Source organism: Ictalurus punctatus, chromosome 1 (assembly GCF_001660625.3).
Source record: "Ictalurus punctatus breed USDA103 chromosome 1, Coco_2.0, whole genome shotgun sequence".
NCBI lineage: Eukaryota > Metazoa > Chordata > Actinopteri > Siluriformes > Ictaluridae > Ictalurus > Ictalurus punctatus.
The window spans coordinates 5,118,697-5,135,259 of record NC_030416.2 but is presented as its reverse complement, the minus strand read 5'-3'; the positions used below and the strand labels follow the sequence as shown (position 1 = coordinate 5,135,259).

The 16,563-nt window shown below is 38.0% G+C and overlaps 1 protein-coding gene across 6 annotated transcripts in view; it reads left to right on the top strand.

Moving 5' to 3' along the window:
• The window catches only part of LOC108255457 (receptor-type tyrosine-protein phosphatase eta), a 21,014-nt gene extending 8,951 nt beyond the window's left edge, over positions 1 to 12,063 (top strand). For all 6 annotated transcript variants that reach the window (XM_017451921.3, XM_017451761.3, XM_017451612.3 and 3 more), the window contains 3 exons: positions 2,264 to 2,521; positions 11,234 to 11,324; positions 11,437 to 12,063. In XM_017451921.3, the coding sequence (XP_017307410.1) occupies positions 2,264 to 2,521; positions 11,234 to 11,324; positions 11,437 to 11,623 (536 nt within the window). In that variant the 3' untranslated portion in view covers positions 11,624 to 12,063. The remainder of the gene's footprint in view (positions 1 to 2,263; positions 2,522 to 11,233; positions 11,325 to 11,436) is intronic.
• The last annotated feature ends 4,500 nt before the right edge of the window (positions 12,064 to 16,563 follow it).

Genomic DNA, 16,563 nt, shown 5'->3' with positions numbered 1-16,563 from the left:
AAAGTTACTCATGGGCTGTGGGGTCCACTTTTCTCTGGACCTTTGACAGTTAAGCAGTAGATGGTCCAGACGAACAGTGAGATCACTCGGGGAATCTAGTCATTTTGTTGTCTTGGCAGGCCATTTCTGTGAGGACTTCAAGGCCTTTTGAGGGCTGGATCATTCTACCTGCAGTGAGGGTGTGGAATTCTAGTGCATATTCAGCCACTCCTCTGGGTCCTTGTAATATGGCTAGTAGCTGGTCTCGGGTTTCTTTACCCTCGGGGTAATGGTCAAGGACATGTTGGAACAGTTCAATGAAGTGCTTGGAAGAAGCCAGGTTTTCCCCTCCTTGGAACCATACCATGGCCCAGGTTAGCACTTTCCTGGGTCACAGTGAGTGCCAGTGATTAGAACCTGCTTAGAGAGTGCAGGTGGATCCTGTCTTACCCCTCTCATATCTAGTGTCTGATGTTCCCTTTGTTATTGAGGTGTGTGTGTGGTGTCCTCATACCAAGATCTAAAGAGTTCCATAAGGCCTTCAGATAAAAGGTTTTGAATGCCTATGACTCTGGAAAGTGAGTTTAAAAAGCTGTCCATATTTATTTGAAACACATCATTCCGCTGTAAGGAAAATCATCTACAAGAGGTACAGATCTCAAACGACTGCCAATTTGGCCAGGACTGGCCATCCTAGCAAATTCAGCCCAAGAGCAGTCCATGTGATGCAAAAAGGAGTCTCCAGAAACCCTAAAACTTAATCACAGGATCTGCTAGTAAGCCTTGCAACTGTTTGTGTCAAAGTGCACGCTTCTACAATAGTCTTCTACAAAGACTAGGCCTTTTGGAATAAGGTGCTCTGGACGGACAAATCAAAGATTGACTGGTCACAGTAACAGCAGACATGTTTGGTGCTGACCAAAGACAGCTTTTCAGGAGAAGCACCTTATTCCAACTGTGAAGCATGGTGATGTAAATGTTTTGGAGTTGCTTCACATAGTTGAGTCAACTTTGAATTCCACATCATATCTGAGTGCTTGAAGATCTGTCTGAAGGCCATCTGTCTGAAAGTTGAAGTTGAACTGAAGGTGGACCTTTCAACAGGACAATGATCTTATGTACACCTAACAAATCCACCAAAGAATGGCTCAAAAGAAGAAATGGAGGCTTATGGAATGGCCTAGTCAAAGCCCATTGAAATGTGAGGAGAATATGAAACAGGTAGCACATGCAAGAAAACCCTCAAACATCTTGCAGCTGAAAGAATTTAGCATGGAAGAGTGGTCAACACAGGTGAGAATCACACATTACCTGTCGATTTTGACCTTCCTCCTTTGCAACTACAGCTGATGCTGGATCCTACCCCTGCAGCAACAATCCCATGTACTATGCGTAAATGTTACTGTGCAAAACACACACTGAAATTAGATGACCAGATTTATTTCTATTTGGTGTGGTAAACTTTATCGTTCTCAGACATGTTGGCTGGCAAGTCATGAGCTTCAGTTAATGTTCAGGTATGTTCTGGTAATCTGTGATCTTACCAAAGCCATGAATCTTGGTACCAGATGGGCTGGTTTGAATATTTCCGAAGCTGCTGATCTCCTGTTGTTTTTCACACACGAGTCTGTAGAGTTTACACAGAATTATGTGGAAAAACAAAAAACATTGAGTGAGAGCCAGTTCTGTAGGTAGAAATGCCTTGTTGATGAGAGGTCAGAGGAAGATGGCCAGACTAGTTAGAGCTGCCAGAAAGAGCTACCAACCTGTCTACTTCTGTTGTAGCCAATCTGCCACAGGTTTCAATATATTATGCAGTCTGAAATCGGACAGTACTGTAACAGTACAGTCTGAACCAGTCTGCCAGTTCTTCTCTGACCTCTATCAACAAGGTGTGTTTTGCCAATTTTTTTTTTTTTGCTACTCACGGGGTGGGGTGTATTTTTGTTTTTTCACACCATTCTGTCCAAATCAGCAGTTTCTGAAATACTTAAACCAGGCCATATGGCACCACAAACCATGCCACAATCAAATCACCGACATCACATTTTCCCCATTCTGATGTTTAATGTGAACAGAAACTGAAGCTTTTGACATGTATGTGCATGATTGTATGCATTGTGCTGCTGCTGCATAATTGGCTGATTTGTATAATTGAATTCCAATTTTAATTTAATATTTTGGGACCGTTTTTAATCAGGAAAAAGATCTTTTTAATTTTAAAATATACTTCCCTTCTGAGATTGAAAAGTAACTTTTTATGTATTTTTTTTTTTTTTTTAAGCATCTTTGACTGTGACTGGTGTGCATTGTGAGCATCTGCCTGGAGGAACTGCTTTAGTTTTAGTTTGGGATGCTCCATCTGGCCAATGGACAGGAGTAGAAGTGCAGATGAAGGGACGAAACCCTCAGTACTTAAATGGAACAAGGCTCGAGTTTCATGATCTTCATCCTGCCCTTTGGTACGATGTGACGCTGAAATTATGTTCAGGAGATGTAAAGGGTGCTCCAGTTTCAATCCGCTGTCAAACTGATCCAAGAGGTGAGGTCTTTAAAATTAGGGAACCTAAGACACATGATTAAAGTTGCATGTTTCAACCAAACATGGCAGTTGTTTACAAATAATAATGCACATTTTCTTTTTCACTTTCCTAGATTGAATACATGTGTAATGTGTTGCAAACTAACGTAATGTTTGTGGTTATTGGCTTACACTAAAATGTGAAGTAAAATTTATTTTAAGAAAAAAAATCTGATAATCATTTATATAAGAATTTTTTTATTATATATTTGATCACTCATATAATGTGCCAGCAACACAATGCAAAAAAATAAATCATGCAGCTACAGGTCAAAAGCTTCCAGGTAATGTTCGCTTCAAATATCAGAAAGAAGAAAGTGTGATCTCAGTGACTTTTTTTTGTTTGTGGCATGGATATTGGTACTGGATGGGCTAGTTTGAGTATGCTAGAAACTGCTGGTTTTCACACACGCAGTCTCTAGAGTTTACACAGAATGTTTTAAAAAAACAAAAATCATTGAGTGAGTGGCAGTTCTGTGGCTGGAAACGCCTTGGTAATAACACATGCCATGGTTAAAGTCACAATGAAAATGACATGAGATCAATGTCAGGTGTGCAATGGTAATGGGGACATGCAGCAGCAGTGTATAGTTGTGTGTGTGTGTGGGGGGGGGGTTTAACCATTACTAATGTAAGATACTAACTGATTGTTTAACTGAACTGTGGGTGATAAGCAACAATGACTCCTCTCAATTTGATGGGCTTCTTCCTCCTTGTGATGTTTCTATGCTGCATCTGGAGTGGACTTTGTGGGTACCTGGAGCCTACACAGTAGTGAGTTTCTCTTGTTACTATGCAACTCTGGTGTAGGCATAGTGCCCCCGGCAGCTTTCCCTATGGAGATCGTGTGCTTGGGTCTTTCTGACGGGAGCTGTAGCTGGACATCCTTGCCGATGGACGTAAAAGGGGGAGACCTGGTGGTGTGCGTCAGAGGCTCAACGGGTCTCCATTGGATACCCCTTCCTATAGTTATCCTGGCTAATGTTCAGTCACTCCTAAATAAAGTGGGTGAGCTCCAGGCAAAGGTTTCTGACTGAGTACAACAGTACTTGTCTGCTTGTGTTAACGGAAACAATGCTCAAAAAACAAGACTATCATTCTGATGGGGTCCCTTGCCTCTGGAAGGATTCCATCATTATATTGTACCTGTGTCAAAAACTAATGTTCCAAAGTAGCATTTATCTCTTTGGTTAGGAAATCATTTGTGAAGGATCTGCTTATGAATACAGTTCATAACTTGGACCTGTTCCAATTTGCCTATAGGCCAGGTAGGTGTGTGTATGATGCAACTGGCACCCTATTAAACATGATTCTGTTGCACCTTGAGGGTGAAAGACTGTTGTAAGATTAGTTTTTATTGACTTTTCCTCAGCTTTTAGTTGTATCCTGCCTCATGTTTTCGCAAGAATGCTAGCAAGTATCCACAATGTTGATCCTTGCCTGATTTTGTTTCTGGTAGACTTTTTAACCAGAAGGTCACAACGTGTGAAGGTTAAGTGTCTTATCAGATGTTTTTCCTTCACCAGATCACCCCAGGGGTGTGTTCTTTCACCTCTTTTATTTGTACTGCATGCTAATGAGTGCTAAAGCCACTTTGAGAGGCGTCCTACCATTGTTTGTTGACGATTCGGTGATTGTGTCTCTCCTCAGCAGTGATGATCCTGAGCATGGTTCTGTAATGGCAGGATTCATTGATTATTGGGTATTTTCCAATTTGGATGTGTCTAAAACTAAAGAGATGACAATATATTTTAAGAATACTACAGACATCTCCCCTGTTGTGATCAATGACCAGGCTATTGAGGTTGTGTGGCAATATAACTATCTTGACATTTGAAATTGATAAGTTAACGTTTGAGGTGGATTCTGTGTGCGAGAAAGCCCAACAGCACATGTACTTTTATCATAAGCTTCAAAGTTTTAATGTTAATACTTTTATGAAAATGTTTTACTCTTGTTTTATTGAATCTGCCCTCACATTTAAAAGCTAAAACAGATTGAAGAGGTTAAGGTGTGCAGCAAAATTGCAGGCACGACCTTGAATAACTTAACCCATTTGTACAAGGTCAGGACATCTGAAGAAGGTCCAGTTAATTCTGGCTGTTCCAGCCATCTCCTGTCTCGGGATTTTAAGTTGCTTCCGGTGGGCTGCAGATACAATCTGGCAACATGTAGGACAAATGGGTTAAAAAAAAAAAACTTTTGTCCCAGCAGCCATTGGTTTTCTAAATAATTTAACCTGACTTTTATATTGTAATTATTGCAATACTTCCTTTGTTTGTTTTGGTTTCTTTTTATTATTGTTGGTCTAAGGGCTATGTTTGGTTACTGCTGACTGTACAACAATTTGCTCCTCAGTCGCAATAAAGATAACCTTGAACCTTTTTCCCCATTCTGATGTTTGATATGAACAAGCTTTTGACCTGTATCTGCATGATTTTATGCATTATGCTGTTGACACACAATTAACCAATTGGATAACTGCATAAATTAGAAGGTGTGCAGATGTTCCTGTTAGTGATTGAGTATACACAACCCTAACCCTAGGTTTGGATAGTATTCAGACCTCTTCAGTTGTTGAACATTTTGTTGTTCATTTGTATTAAATTGACTTTTTGCCACCAATCACAGTACATAATGGCAAAGCAAAAATAAGCTTTTAGAAATTATGTGCAAATGTACAACCCCTGGCAAAGATATGGAATCGCCATGCTTGGAGGATGTTCACCTTGCTTTTTTACATCGTAGCAAATAAATAACAGAAATAACACATTTTCTTTAATAGCTGAACATTTGAGCTTCATGAAACATACCTAAATTTTTTCAATCAAATTGTTTTAATAATCCCCCCCCAATTCAAGTATGGGATGGTGCTGGTTTTTGTTTGGCTTTTCTATATGTAAATCCCATTTCATTCAGCCGATTTCTCACATTTCTGTCACAAACATTGACTCATGTTTCCACTCATTTGTTTTGTTGTGCATTATCTATTTTGAAGGCGTACTGCTTTTGATTTTTCTCTCCTGAAGCATTGACATCTTCCTTGGTGTACGTGTATGTCTTCCTTTTATAACTTTTGCCATTTTGCTCATATGTGCACCAAATTTTAGACACCGCTGTCTGGGAACAACAAACATCTTTTCTCAGCACTCTGTATTGGATTTCCTTCTTGAAGGAGCTTTATAATCCTCTCCATTGTTTCAACTGATGGGATCATGTTTCCTTTCATGAAGTTCAAGGTTAAGGTCTGTAAGGAACTCTCTTAACTGCAGACTAATTAGTTTTTTTAGATTTGTGCTGGTATTTTGTTTTAGAAATGCAAATTACAAGGTGATTCCATAATGTTTTCCTCTACTTAATCTGGAAAATATTTGATTAAAATAATTTCATTTAACGTGTTTGAAGTATGTTTCACGAAGTCAGAATGTTCAGCTCTTAAACAACTTTTTGTCATATCTGTGATTGGTTTATTTGCTGCAAAGCAAAACATTTCCAGGTGAATATCCTGTGTGTGGTGATTCCATCATTCTTGCATCATTGGTTTTATACATAATCAAAAGCTGAAATTTCTCATTTAGATAAATAGGCAGATCCTTTATTGAGTACAGTTGAAACACCTTTGGCAAGAATTGAGTAAGTCTCCACAAGCATTGCACATGTGGATTTGGGTGTCGTCTCTAATTCTTCCACTCGAGCTTGAATAGATTGGATGGAAAGCATCTGTGAACTGCCATCAGGTCTTTCCACAGATTTTCTATGAGGTTCAAGTATAGGCTTTGGCTGGGCCACTTAAGAACATTCCGAGAATTGTCCTAAAGAAAATCCAGCGTTGTCTTTGCTTTGTTTTGAGTCCTTGTCATGCTGAAAGATGAAACTTCACCTCAGCCTGAGGTTGTGTGCACTCTGGAGCAGGTTCTCTTCAAGGATCTCGCTGCACTCGGCTGTATTCATCTTTCCCTCGATTCTGACAAGTACACCATCCCTGCCACTGAGAAGCAGCCCATAGCATGATGCTGCCACCATGGGATGGCATTAGCCTGTTGATGAGCAGTACCTGGGGACATTCAAAGCTTTGGAAGTGGGTTTATGCCTTTGCCCAGATCTGTTTCAACTCAATTTGATCAGAGGGGTCCTTGGATTTGGTTTTTGGTCTGATGTGCACTGTGAATTTTGGGACCTTATACATACAGGTGTGTGTGTGTGGGTGGGGGGGGGGTTTCTCCCCTCTATCTAAATCATGCCTAATCAATTGAATTTGCCACAGGTGGACTCCAGTAAAGTTCTAAGGATATCTCAGGATAATCAATGCAAATAGCTTCTGCTCAAGCTGCATTTGTATTGCCTTAGTCAGCAGTCTTTATACTTGGGTAGATGGGGTTGTGTTTTTTTTTTTTTTTGGTTTTGTTTTTTTCTTTTAAATTATTATTTATAAGAAATTTGTGAATCATGAAGAAAAAATCAGTCATTATGTATCTCATGTAATTGGGCAAAAAAGGAATTTAAAAAAAAAAATTTTTTGAAATATACAGTGCTGTGAAAAGGTATTTGCAGATTTCTTCTTTGTGTATATCTTGTACTAAATTATTTCATTTACATTTATTCATTAAGCAGACGCTTTTATCCAAAGCAACTTACAAATGAGAAAATACAAGCAAAGCAATATCAAGCAGAGAACACAAGTAATGTGGTAGCAATACAAGATCCGTTAATTGAGTTCCAGAAAAAGCAAAGTGCGCAGAGTAGAGGTGTAAGTGCCAGAGTAATTTTTTTTATTTTATTATTTATTTATGGGTTGATTAGGTGTTGACAGACAAGGTGGGTCTTTTAGCTGTTTTTTGAAGATGGTGACCAATTCTGTGGTCTAGATTGATGTTGGAAGTTCATTCCACCACTGAGGAGCAGTTAGTTTGAATGTTCTTGAAAGGGACCTTGAGCCACTCTGAGTAGGTGCTACTAAGCGTTGGTCTTTTATTGATTGCGTGAGGTAACATAAGCCTTCAGGAGAGTGTTGAGGTAGGAGGGAGCTGTTCCAGACAAGGTTTTGTACGTGAGCATCAAGGCCTTGAATTTGATGTGGGTGGCTACAGGAAGCCAGTGGAAGGAGATGAAGAGGGGTGTGACATGGGTTCTCTAGGGCTGGTTGATTTTAATTTCAGAAATTAAAACATGTAAGATAAAACAAAGGCAACCTGAGTAACTACACAATACAGTTTTTAAATGGTTATTTATTGAATTAAAAAGTTATCCAATGCTAACTGGGCCTGTGTGAAAATGTACTCCATACAACAGAGAACTTTCTCAGAAGTGGCCAACCTTCCAAAAGCACAGCAGTGACTCATCCAGGAAGTCAAAAAAGAGCCAAGGACAACATCAAAGGACCTACCGGCCTATCTTGAATCAATGAAGGTCACTGGTCATGACTCCACTATCAGAAAGACACTGAGAAAAAATGGCTCCATGGAAGAGTGGTGAGGTGAAAACCACTGCTAACCCAGAACATTTTAATGCTCATCTGAATTTTGCCAAAACACACCTTGATGATCCTCAAACCTTTTGGGAGAATGTTTTGTGGACTGAGTCAAAAGTGGAGCTGTTTGTCAAGACAGGGGTCCCATTACATCCGGTGCAAACCAAACACAGAATTCCACAAAAAGAACACCATGCATACGGTCAAGCATGGTGGTGGAAGTGTTTTGGTGTGAGGATGCTTTCCTGCTTCAGGGTCAGGGCAACTTGCAATAATTGAATAAACATGAATTCTGCTGTCTACCAGAAACTCAAGTGTAACTGGATTATGCAGCAGGACAATGAAAGAGTAGGAGTAAGTGGAAAAACTGATCTCCAGTTATCCGAAGCATTTGGTTGCAGTTATTGCTGGTAAAGGTGACGCAACCCGATTAAGATTAATGGGGCAAGTTTTTCACAGTGGTGATGGGTGCTGGATAATTTATTTATTTTTTTAATTGAAGCAAAAAATGAAGTATTGTTTACTCAGGTTGCCTATGTTTTTGTTGTATTTCCTTTTGAAGGTCTAAAACTATATATATTTAGTATGAAATGTACACAAAAACAGAAGAAATACTTTTTAACAGTACTGTAAATACTTTACAAACCAAATGCTTTTCCTTATTTTACAAAAAGCAATGGCTGTATTATGGCAGAGTTGTGGTGATGTGAGGTGGTTGTTTTGTGTGTGGGTTTTTTTTTTTTTTTTTTATTAATTTTTTTTATTTTATTTTATTTATTTTTTTTTGGTTTGTTTGTGTTTTCTTCTCCAAAAACCCTTGGGAACCTCCCTGGTTGACGAGGACATTTTACATGAAAATCTGGTTGCCTCTTCAAAGGAGCTGTAACTTCGGTCTTCCAGCAGGGCAATGATCTAAAACATGTCCAAATCCACACATGGACTTTTGACATGGTCATGATAGTCTCTGTGCTGGCAAAATTAATGTGCTGGTGCAAGGAATTCATTTTAAAATCATTAAAGTTTAATCACATTAGTGCACAGCCATTGCTAAGCTATAGGCCAAAGTAGACTGACACTAGGAGAATGTGGTTTTTAGTCACATTTTATTATTGTTACTGTTTCTACTGTCCTGCTTCTCATTATGTGGTTAGGGTGGAAATTAAAACTGGGATCAAAGCTGAAATTCTGATCTATCGTCTAATGTTCATCTTTTGATCTCAAACCCAAAGGTCTTCAGTGTATACCAAAAGCAAAAGAATCGGCCTTGCCATTCCAATACTTTTTGGAGGAGACTGTAAAATCTCTAAAACAGCTGTGCTTCCCCTATTTTAAAAACCACCAGCTGACATTGAATCTGCAATGTGATTTTAAATATGATTGTCATGTGATTTAAAGTGTGTGCAATTATTAATTAAGAAAATTAATCGAATTATACCCCTAGCTGTTTAATTTTCAAGAAGAGAAATTAACTTCATTTGAAGGTTGGAGTGCTCAGAGATTAAGCTAATTAGCCATGGCCATTTTTTTTTTCATAAGCACAGCATTTCATTCCTTTAACTTGGTCACCTAAGGCATAGATTGGTGGTTTGATTTTGAATACCACATTTTTGAATATTTAAAGTTCTTCAGAACGAAACTGATCTACAGTGGCCCGCAAAAGTTTTTGAACACTTAAGCCACACTTAAGTTTGACTTTTGTTTTAAAGATTGATACCATAAACAGACTTCTCAAGCAAAACAGTCATAAGACAAAGTATTTGGATTGGCTTTATTAAAGCTCAATTACAGTGTTTTAGTATTTAGTTTGCCATCCTTGACCATGTCTGGGAATGGAATTGGCCATTTTCTGTAACCGTTGTGGTGGAACTTTCCTCCCTATTTTAGCCCAAAAAAAAATTCAGTTCATCCACACTAGAGTATTAAGTCTGTTTTTACTTTTTCTCCATTGCATCCCATCGATGCACTATAGAACTTAGGCCAGGGCTCTGGGAGGGCCATTAGTTTTGGTTAAAAAGAAGAAGAATGGCTGCTGCTATGCTTTGAATTATCATCTGGCTGAAAAATCCACTTCTGTCCTTTTGAATAATTTCTTCAGTGATTTTCTGCAAGTTTGTAACCAAAATGCCTCTGTACACCTTTTGAATACATGATGCCATCAACAAGCTCACCATCACTTTAGTTTAAAAAAAAAAAAAAAAAAAAAAAAAAACCCACCCTAGAGTTTATAATTTCCACTTCTGTTCAGTTTGGTTGGAATTCTTCTCCCTGCTTTCTCCACCATCAGATCCGTGGAAGTTGAGTTAGAATTGATCTGAAAATAAGGGCGTTCTCCAGAAGCTGCTGTCGATCTGTGCAAAGTTCTTTTGCAAAGTTCACTCTTGATTTTACTCACAATTGTGCTGCCCAATCAACTGGTGGTTTTTCTGGATCTGTGTGAATGTTGTTTGTCCTTTTAGCTTTGAACTTTTTTTTTTTTTTTGCTTGCCTGATCTGTCAAATGGAGTCCTTATTTGTGCAAAAAAGATTATACTAGACTTTGATCCAAAAAAGTCGTCTTTCTGTGCAGGGTCAGTTGTCTCGCACCTCCTGTGGTTGTGGGTTCAAATACTTCATCTGCCATGTGTGCGTGGAGTTTGCATGTTCTCTCTGTGCTTCAGGGGTTTCCTCCGAGTACTCCAGTTTCCTCCCCCAGTCCAAAGACATGCATTGAAGGCCTCTCCAAATTGTTGGTGTGATTTGTGTGTGCAGTTGTGCACTGCGATGGGTTGGCACCCCATCCAGGGTGTCCCCTGCCTTGTGCCCCAAGTTCCCTGGGATAGACTGCAGGTGGTGTAGCCAAGAATTAATCATAATTTATCAGGCCATCTATTCAAACAACAATGGTAACAAATCAGCTGAGCATCAAAAGTCTTTATGTAAACACATTATGTATATAACAGTGGTGGAAAGTACAGTAATGAAGTACAAGTATTTTAATACTATTCTGGAAGATTTATACTTAAATGGATTTATAGCTCCATTCTATTTCTAATACAGTAGCCATACCTATTTTTTATTTTAAGTATAGTATCTCTGTACTGTTTTCACCACTGGTATAAAATAAATTATTAGTAAAATTAGACTTAAAGTAAAACTTTTTGTAATCTACTCTGCAGTTAATTATTGCATTATTCATTCATGTCAAAACGTGTACCTCTTTTTGTCAGGTGTGATCGCAGGAGTCATATTGGTTCTGCTGTTCATCATCTTCCTAGTTTGTCTTGGAGTTGTGACTCATAGGCGGTCTGTCCTCAAGAGGTTTGTTTGTTTTTTTTTTGTTTTCTTCTTTATTTTTACATAATTTATCATGTGCACATATGGAATCTGTAAACTCCATAAGTTGTCTCCCCCCTCCCCTGTACAAACTTAGAAAAGCTCAATCAGACTTCAACACCAATCAAGCATCAAGTCAAGAAGCAGAGGAGGGTGCACATAATGCTCCTGTTCTGGCAAAACAGCAGTCATCTGATGGCAAGAAGCACTGTGGCCAGAGAATGAATAAGAAGAAAAGGGTTAAACCCATTCAGCAAAACCCTTACATCAACCCTTATATGTAGAGCTCTGCTACCTGCCACAGGTACAGAAAGTAGCAATATGTTTGTGCAAATGAGAGAAACTGAATACTTGCACATGCTCCTTTTTTATAGGCATAGAGATTACTTCAGTGTGAATTTCTAGTTCATGTGTTTATAGAAAGCAATTTCTTAAAAAAAAAAAAAAAAAAAAAAAAGTTTTAATACTTTGATCATTATGGACCTTCCAAAAAATTTTATATTGCAAATAAGATGGCTACCTTTTTAAACAGTCATGTAAAGAATAAGCTCATGTAACCTAATTAACTTATGTATTTTTGGCAATTGTATTTATGAAAATGTTTATGCATTACTTTGGATTGAGTTGCAGTATTCTCTAAAACGAATGGAACTAAGTGAATTGCTTTTGTCTTGTTTTTAACATGGACAATAAATGACACTGAGTGTTGACTGTGTAAAACAAATGTACTGGAGAAAAACCATACTAGCTTAGGTGAAGTTTGTTAAATGACCCTTTTAGATGGGTGAGGAATGGAGAGAACATTTTTGCAAATATTTCAGTTTTTGACTTAATACATCTCATTTAGTAAAATATACAAACCCTTGGCTAAGGCACTCCAAATTGAGCTCGGGTGTGTTTTGATTATTTTGATTCTCTAGAACATGACTGGAGTCCACGTGGGGCAGATAAAATTGTGTGTGTATGTGAGTTCAAGATTCACTATGCATGCCAGGTTAAAAACGAAGTCCACATTTACTTTAAGATTTGGCTTTTGGGATTAATGTTGAAGTGATTTATAAAATAGCCATAGTTGGCTAGTAGTTTTTCAGGAGAAATGCAAGACTCAGTAATTACTGCTTAGTTATTAGCGAACTACTGAACGTTCTCCTGAAGTTCTTAGTAGTTACTATTATTAACATGTGTTCATGAAGAACTACTCATTAGTTCCTGCATAGTCACCTATGAGTAAATGGGTGTAAAGTAGAACAGTATAATGCTACATCACATTGTATGTTCTCCTCACACTTCTCAAAAACAATGCATTACCGGTTTTCATAGTTAATAAGCTCACTCATGGTAACTAAGTAGCAGCTGGGTTCTAAACTACAACGTTGCAAACTAACCTTAATTAATTTTGATGTGTTTGGATCACCCAATGAAATCTCACCAATGCAAGACGCCATTCAAAATAAATTTATTGTACAGTGCACACTTGAGTAGTGAGAAATCAACAAGAGCATGTAAACAGAGTATTGAAATAGGGGGGTTTGTGTACACACCATAAAGGTACTGAAAGTTTCAATGATCTGTAACAATAGCAAAACGACTTTAGGTGTCATCGAGAAGTGTTAAAAATCCAAATAAAATGGGTTCCCTATAGAATCTTTAGGGTGTTCTGTCTCAATATATTGTTCCTTTGCTATTCTGTGTAGAATATGCCTTCGATGTAGATTACTTAAAACAATTGTAGGTGCCTTGCAAAAATGCAGCTGAATAGTATGCTTGCTACATATTTGGGTAAATTCAGTGGAAAACTACATTTCACATAATCGTTTGTTTTAGGGTGAGTTGTAATTTTGTTTTCAGTGGAGTAGTCTAAAGCAGGGGTTCCTGAACTTTTCCAGGGCGAGGCCCCCTATATGGCATTAACATTTGACCGAGGCCCCCCTTTTGCAAGATGTCTTTAAAACAATAAAAATACAGACTTCTGAATATATTCCCCTTATTTTATTAATTACATTGATGTTTTGTCTGTTTAGCAATTAAAGTTGTGTAGCATGTTTTTTTTAAATATATATAATTAAAGTTGTTTATAGATAAATAAATAATTATAAGTGTGTGTGTGTGTGTGTGTGTGTGTGTGTGTGTGTGTATAATTGTTTTTGTTGTTGTTGTTTTTTTCCATACCACATTGTTGAGGCGCCCCCCGACGGCCCCACTTTGAAAACTACTGGTCTAAGCCAATACGTTTCCTGGTTAATTACACTCGTAGCCAATCAGAGATCACTTTTGTTGGGGAGTGAGAAAAGGGAGTAGAGGTGAAGCGCATTTGGCAGGAATGACACGCGGGAGCAGAGCGGGAAAAGAAAATGGAAATTTAACGCCAAGGTGATGTTTGTACACTAAAGTACTGTTACAGTAGTGGCACAAATATCATTTTATTCAGCTAAGAGTCGTGTGCAACTCGCAGTTTGGTAACTTTGTGAACCGTAGGTTTAAGTGAAGTGCAGCTAGGTTCTCAGCGTTTGTTGTTTTGCACTAGCTTGAAAAGGGCTAAGTATAAACCATAACCCGCAAGCTAATGTCGTCGTGAGAGACGGATAGCTGTAACCGTCACCGCAGTTTTCACCGTGAAACTGAAGGGACAAGGACTGTGGAGAACTGTGCTAAGTAGCACGGTAACTACGCCTGTGTAAGGAGGGACTCTACCGCCGAATCTGCACCGCTGAATCGACTATTACCTGCTGGACCCTCGTGTGCAGCGGATTCACTCAGCTCGTTGTTTCCAAGTAGCTAATTCTTAGGCGAGAGTGATGGAGAGTTTTGACTAGCAGTTCATTAAAGGAGCCAAGGGGGTCGTGGTTTTTTTTTTTTTTTGGTTTGGTTTGTTTGTTTGTTTATTTATTTACTTATTTATTTAGTGTATGTGCACCAACTCACAGGCCCCAACACTTGAGCCGGTCCGTACTGCCTAGCCCGGCTACGCTGCGTTGTAGGGCTGCACAATTAATCGAATATCGATTACGATTTTGACTGCCCACATGATGAACATGAATATGATCGACTGTGATATTGACGTTTAAAGTTCGTCCTCCGCTCATAGAAAACTCTGCTGCAGGTCAAATCAAGCGCTTCGTACACTTACAGCCAATCACCATAGAGCTCCAGTGCTTGTGCAAGGGGAAATCATGAAACTAGCATGATGCTAAATGGCGTTACAGAGGTTATTGGGGACATTAAACCTCATCACGCCAAACGGGAAAAAACTATGCAGATAAATTCAGGGCTCTACAGTGCCACCATTTCACTCACATTTGTGACTGAAAAGTATTTTGTGCGATTGTGAATAAATATTTATTCGCGCCGGTGCGAGTGACCTGTTCAGAGTTGTATAATACAATCAAAATAAAAACTACAGGAAGTCCAAAATGCATCTGCTCCGCACAACAGTTACTTTCACACTGATGTTTGTCTCTTCAGTCAACCGAACAAGTGTGTAAATACTGTAGAGAAGCCATTATGATGACGAGTAACACTGAACATCTGCTTCAACTTCCTGATTTCACAAACCGTCATCTTTTATTGATCCCACAAAATAACCTGAAATTGCACCTGCTTGTGTCCACAGCGGCTTTGCGCGGATTATTAATAATAATGCTAACACTACAAGGTGGGTTTAATTCAAACTTCTTTATTAAAAAATTCCTCACCAATCATAATCAAGCGTAGCAACTGTTCAGTCTGTACACATAGAGTACACTGCCTCTGTCCTTCACTAACTCTAATTCACTCCATTTAAACTCACGGTTGCCAGATATCACTAGAAAAGTGAACTCCAGTTTCCATGTTTTGATTTAATCCCCCCCAAAACATATCAGCAGACATGGACAGTACTGGGGAAGCAATCTAAAACTGATAAACAAACAAAAATAAAACTATTAAAATATAAAGACAGAAAATGTGCTTAGTTGTAAATAAATAATATAATATAATTGTATATAATGGATATTATAATAACTTCATAAAATATAAATAAAATGAGAGATAAAAATGTTTAATTACTATGGGTTGCATTTAATATCAATTTGACATTAAGCTTAGTAAGCTATTTCCATAGAAGGCTATTATCCTTTTTCCGAATATGGATTATTTTTGTGTTAGTCTACTCTTAATTAGGACTCTCTGTTGTTAAAGATATTTAAAAATAAATATTTTATGCTTGTTTATAAATTAACCAACAGTATCTCATTGCTATTATTTTAGTTCCATTAACAGTGACCACGAGCAGAGAGCTTACATTTAACTGTTTATGACAGACCTTCTGATTAAAGCTTAAACAAAAAAAGATTGGTATTTGGAACGGTATCGGTCGTAAAAATCCTGATCGGTGCATCAGTAATGAACACCATTAAACTAAAGCGCTTTGCATCTGACTGTTAAATCAATCACATCCTATATACAGATTATATAGATTATATAGATATATATATTCAGATATATACACGGAGCAGTTCGAGAACTGACTCCAGCCCAGAACCATGACAGCGGAAAATGTCTAATAGTGTAGCTTTAAATATATTTAAGAGGAGCAGACTTCAAACACTAAACATTGATGTTTATTGTATTTGTTTACAAGGTGGAACAGGTTAAAGGTTGTTTTTTGCATACAGTCTGTAAAATTAACTGAAAAATTTAAATTTAGTTTATCAGAAGGTAAATTAATTTGTCATAGCTCAAATTAATTGTGGCATGAGAAGACTTAATAAATGTGAGCGTGCAATAAAAATGTTGTCACTAAAATCAATTAATTGTGATAAATAATCGAGATCTCAATATTGATCAAAATAATCGGGATTATCATTCTGGCCATAATCGTGCAGCCCTACTGCGTTGTGTTCTGGTGCACAGTAGACACTGGACACTGCCGTATCTTGTTGAACTCAGGTTTATTCGTCCTGCAGAAAAGCTCGACATCTGTTTAGAGTTCAAAGAGAGCAAAACGTCGTCAAACAGGATTTATCTTCACAAAATGTGCTAATTTGCTTATCTTTCACAAACTCATTTTACAAGTAAAATACACAGCAAAAAATGACAGTCAGTGTATCCTAATGATACTATAAATGATTAAACAGGGTTGTGCACTTGAAACAACTTTTAAAGCTTAAAATTCAAACTTTATAATCGCGCTGGCTTAAGTACATACCTCTCTCAGTCAAACTCGACGCCGACTGACTAGAAACCG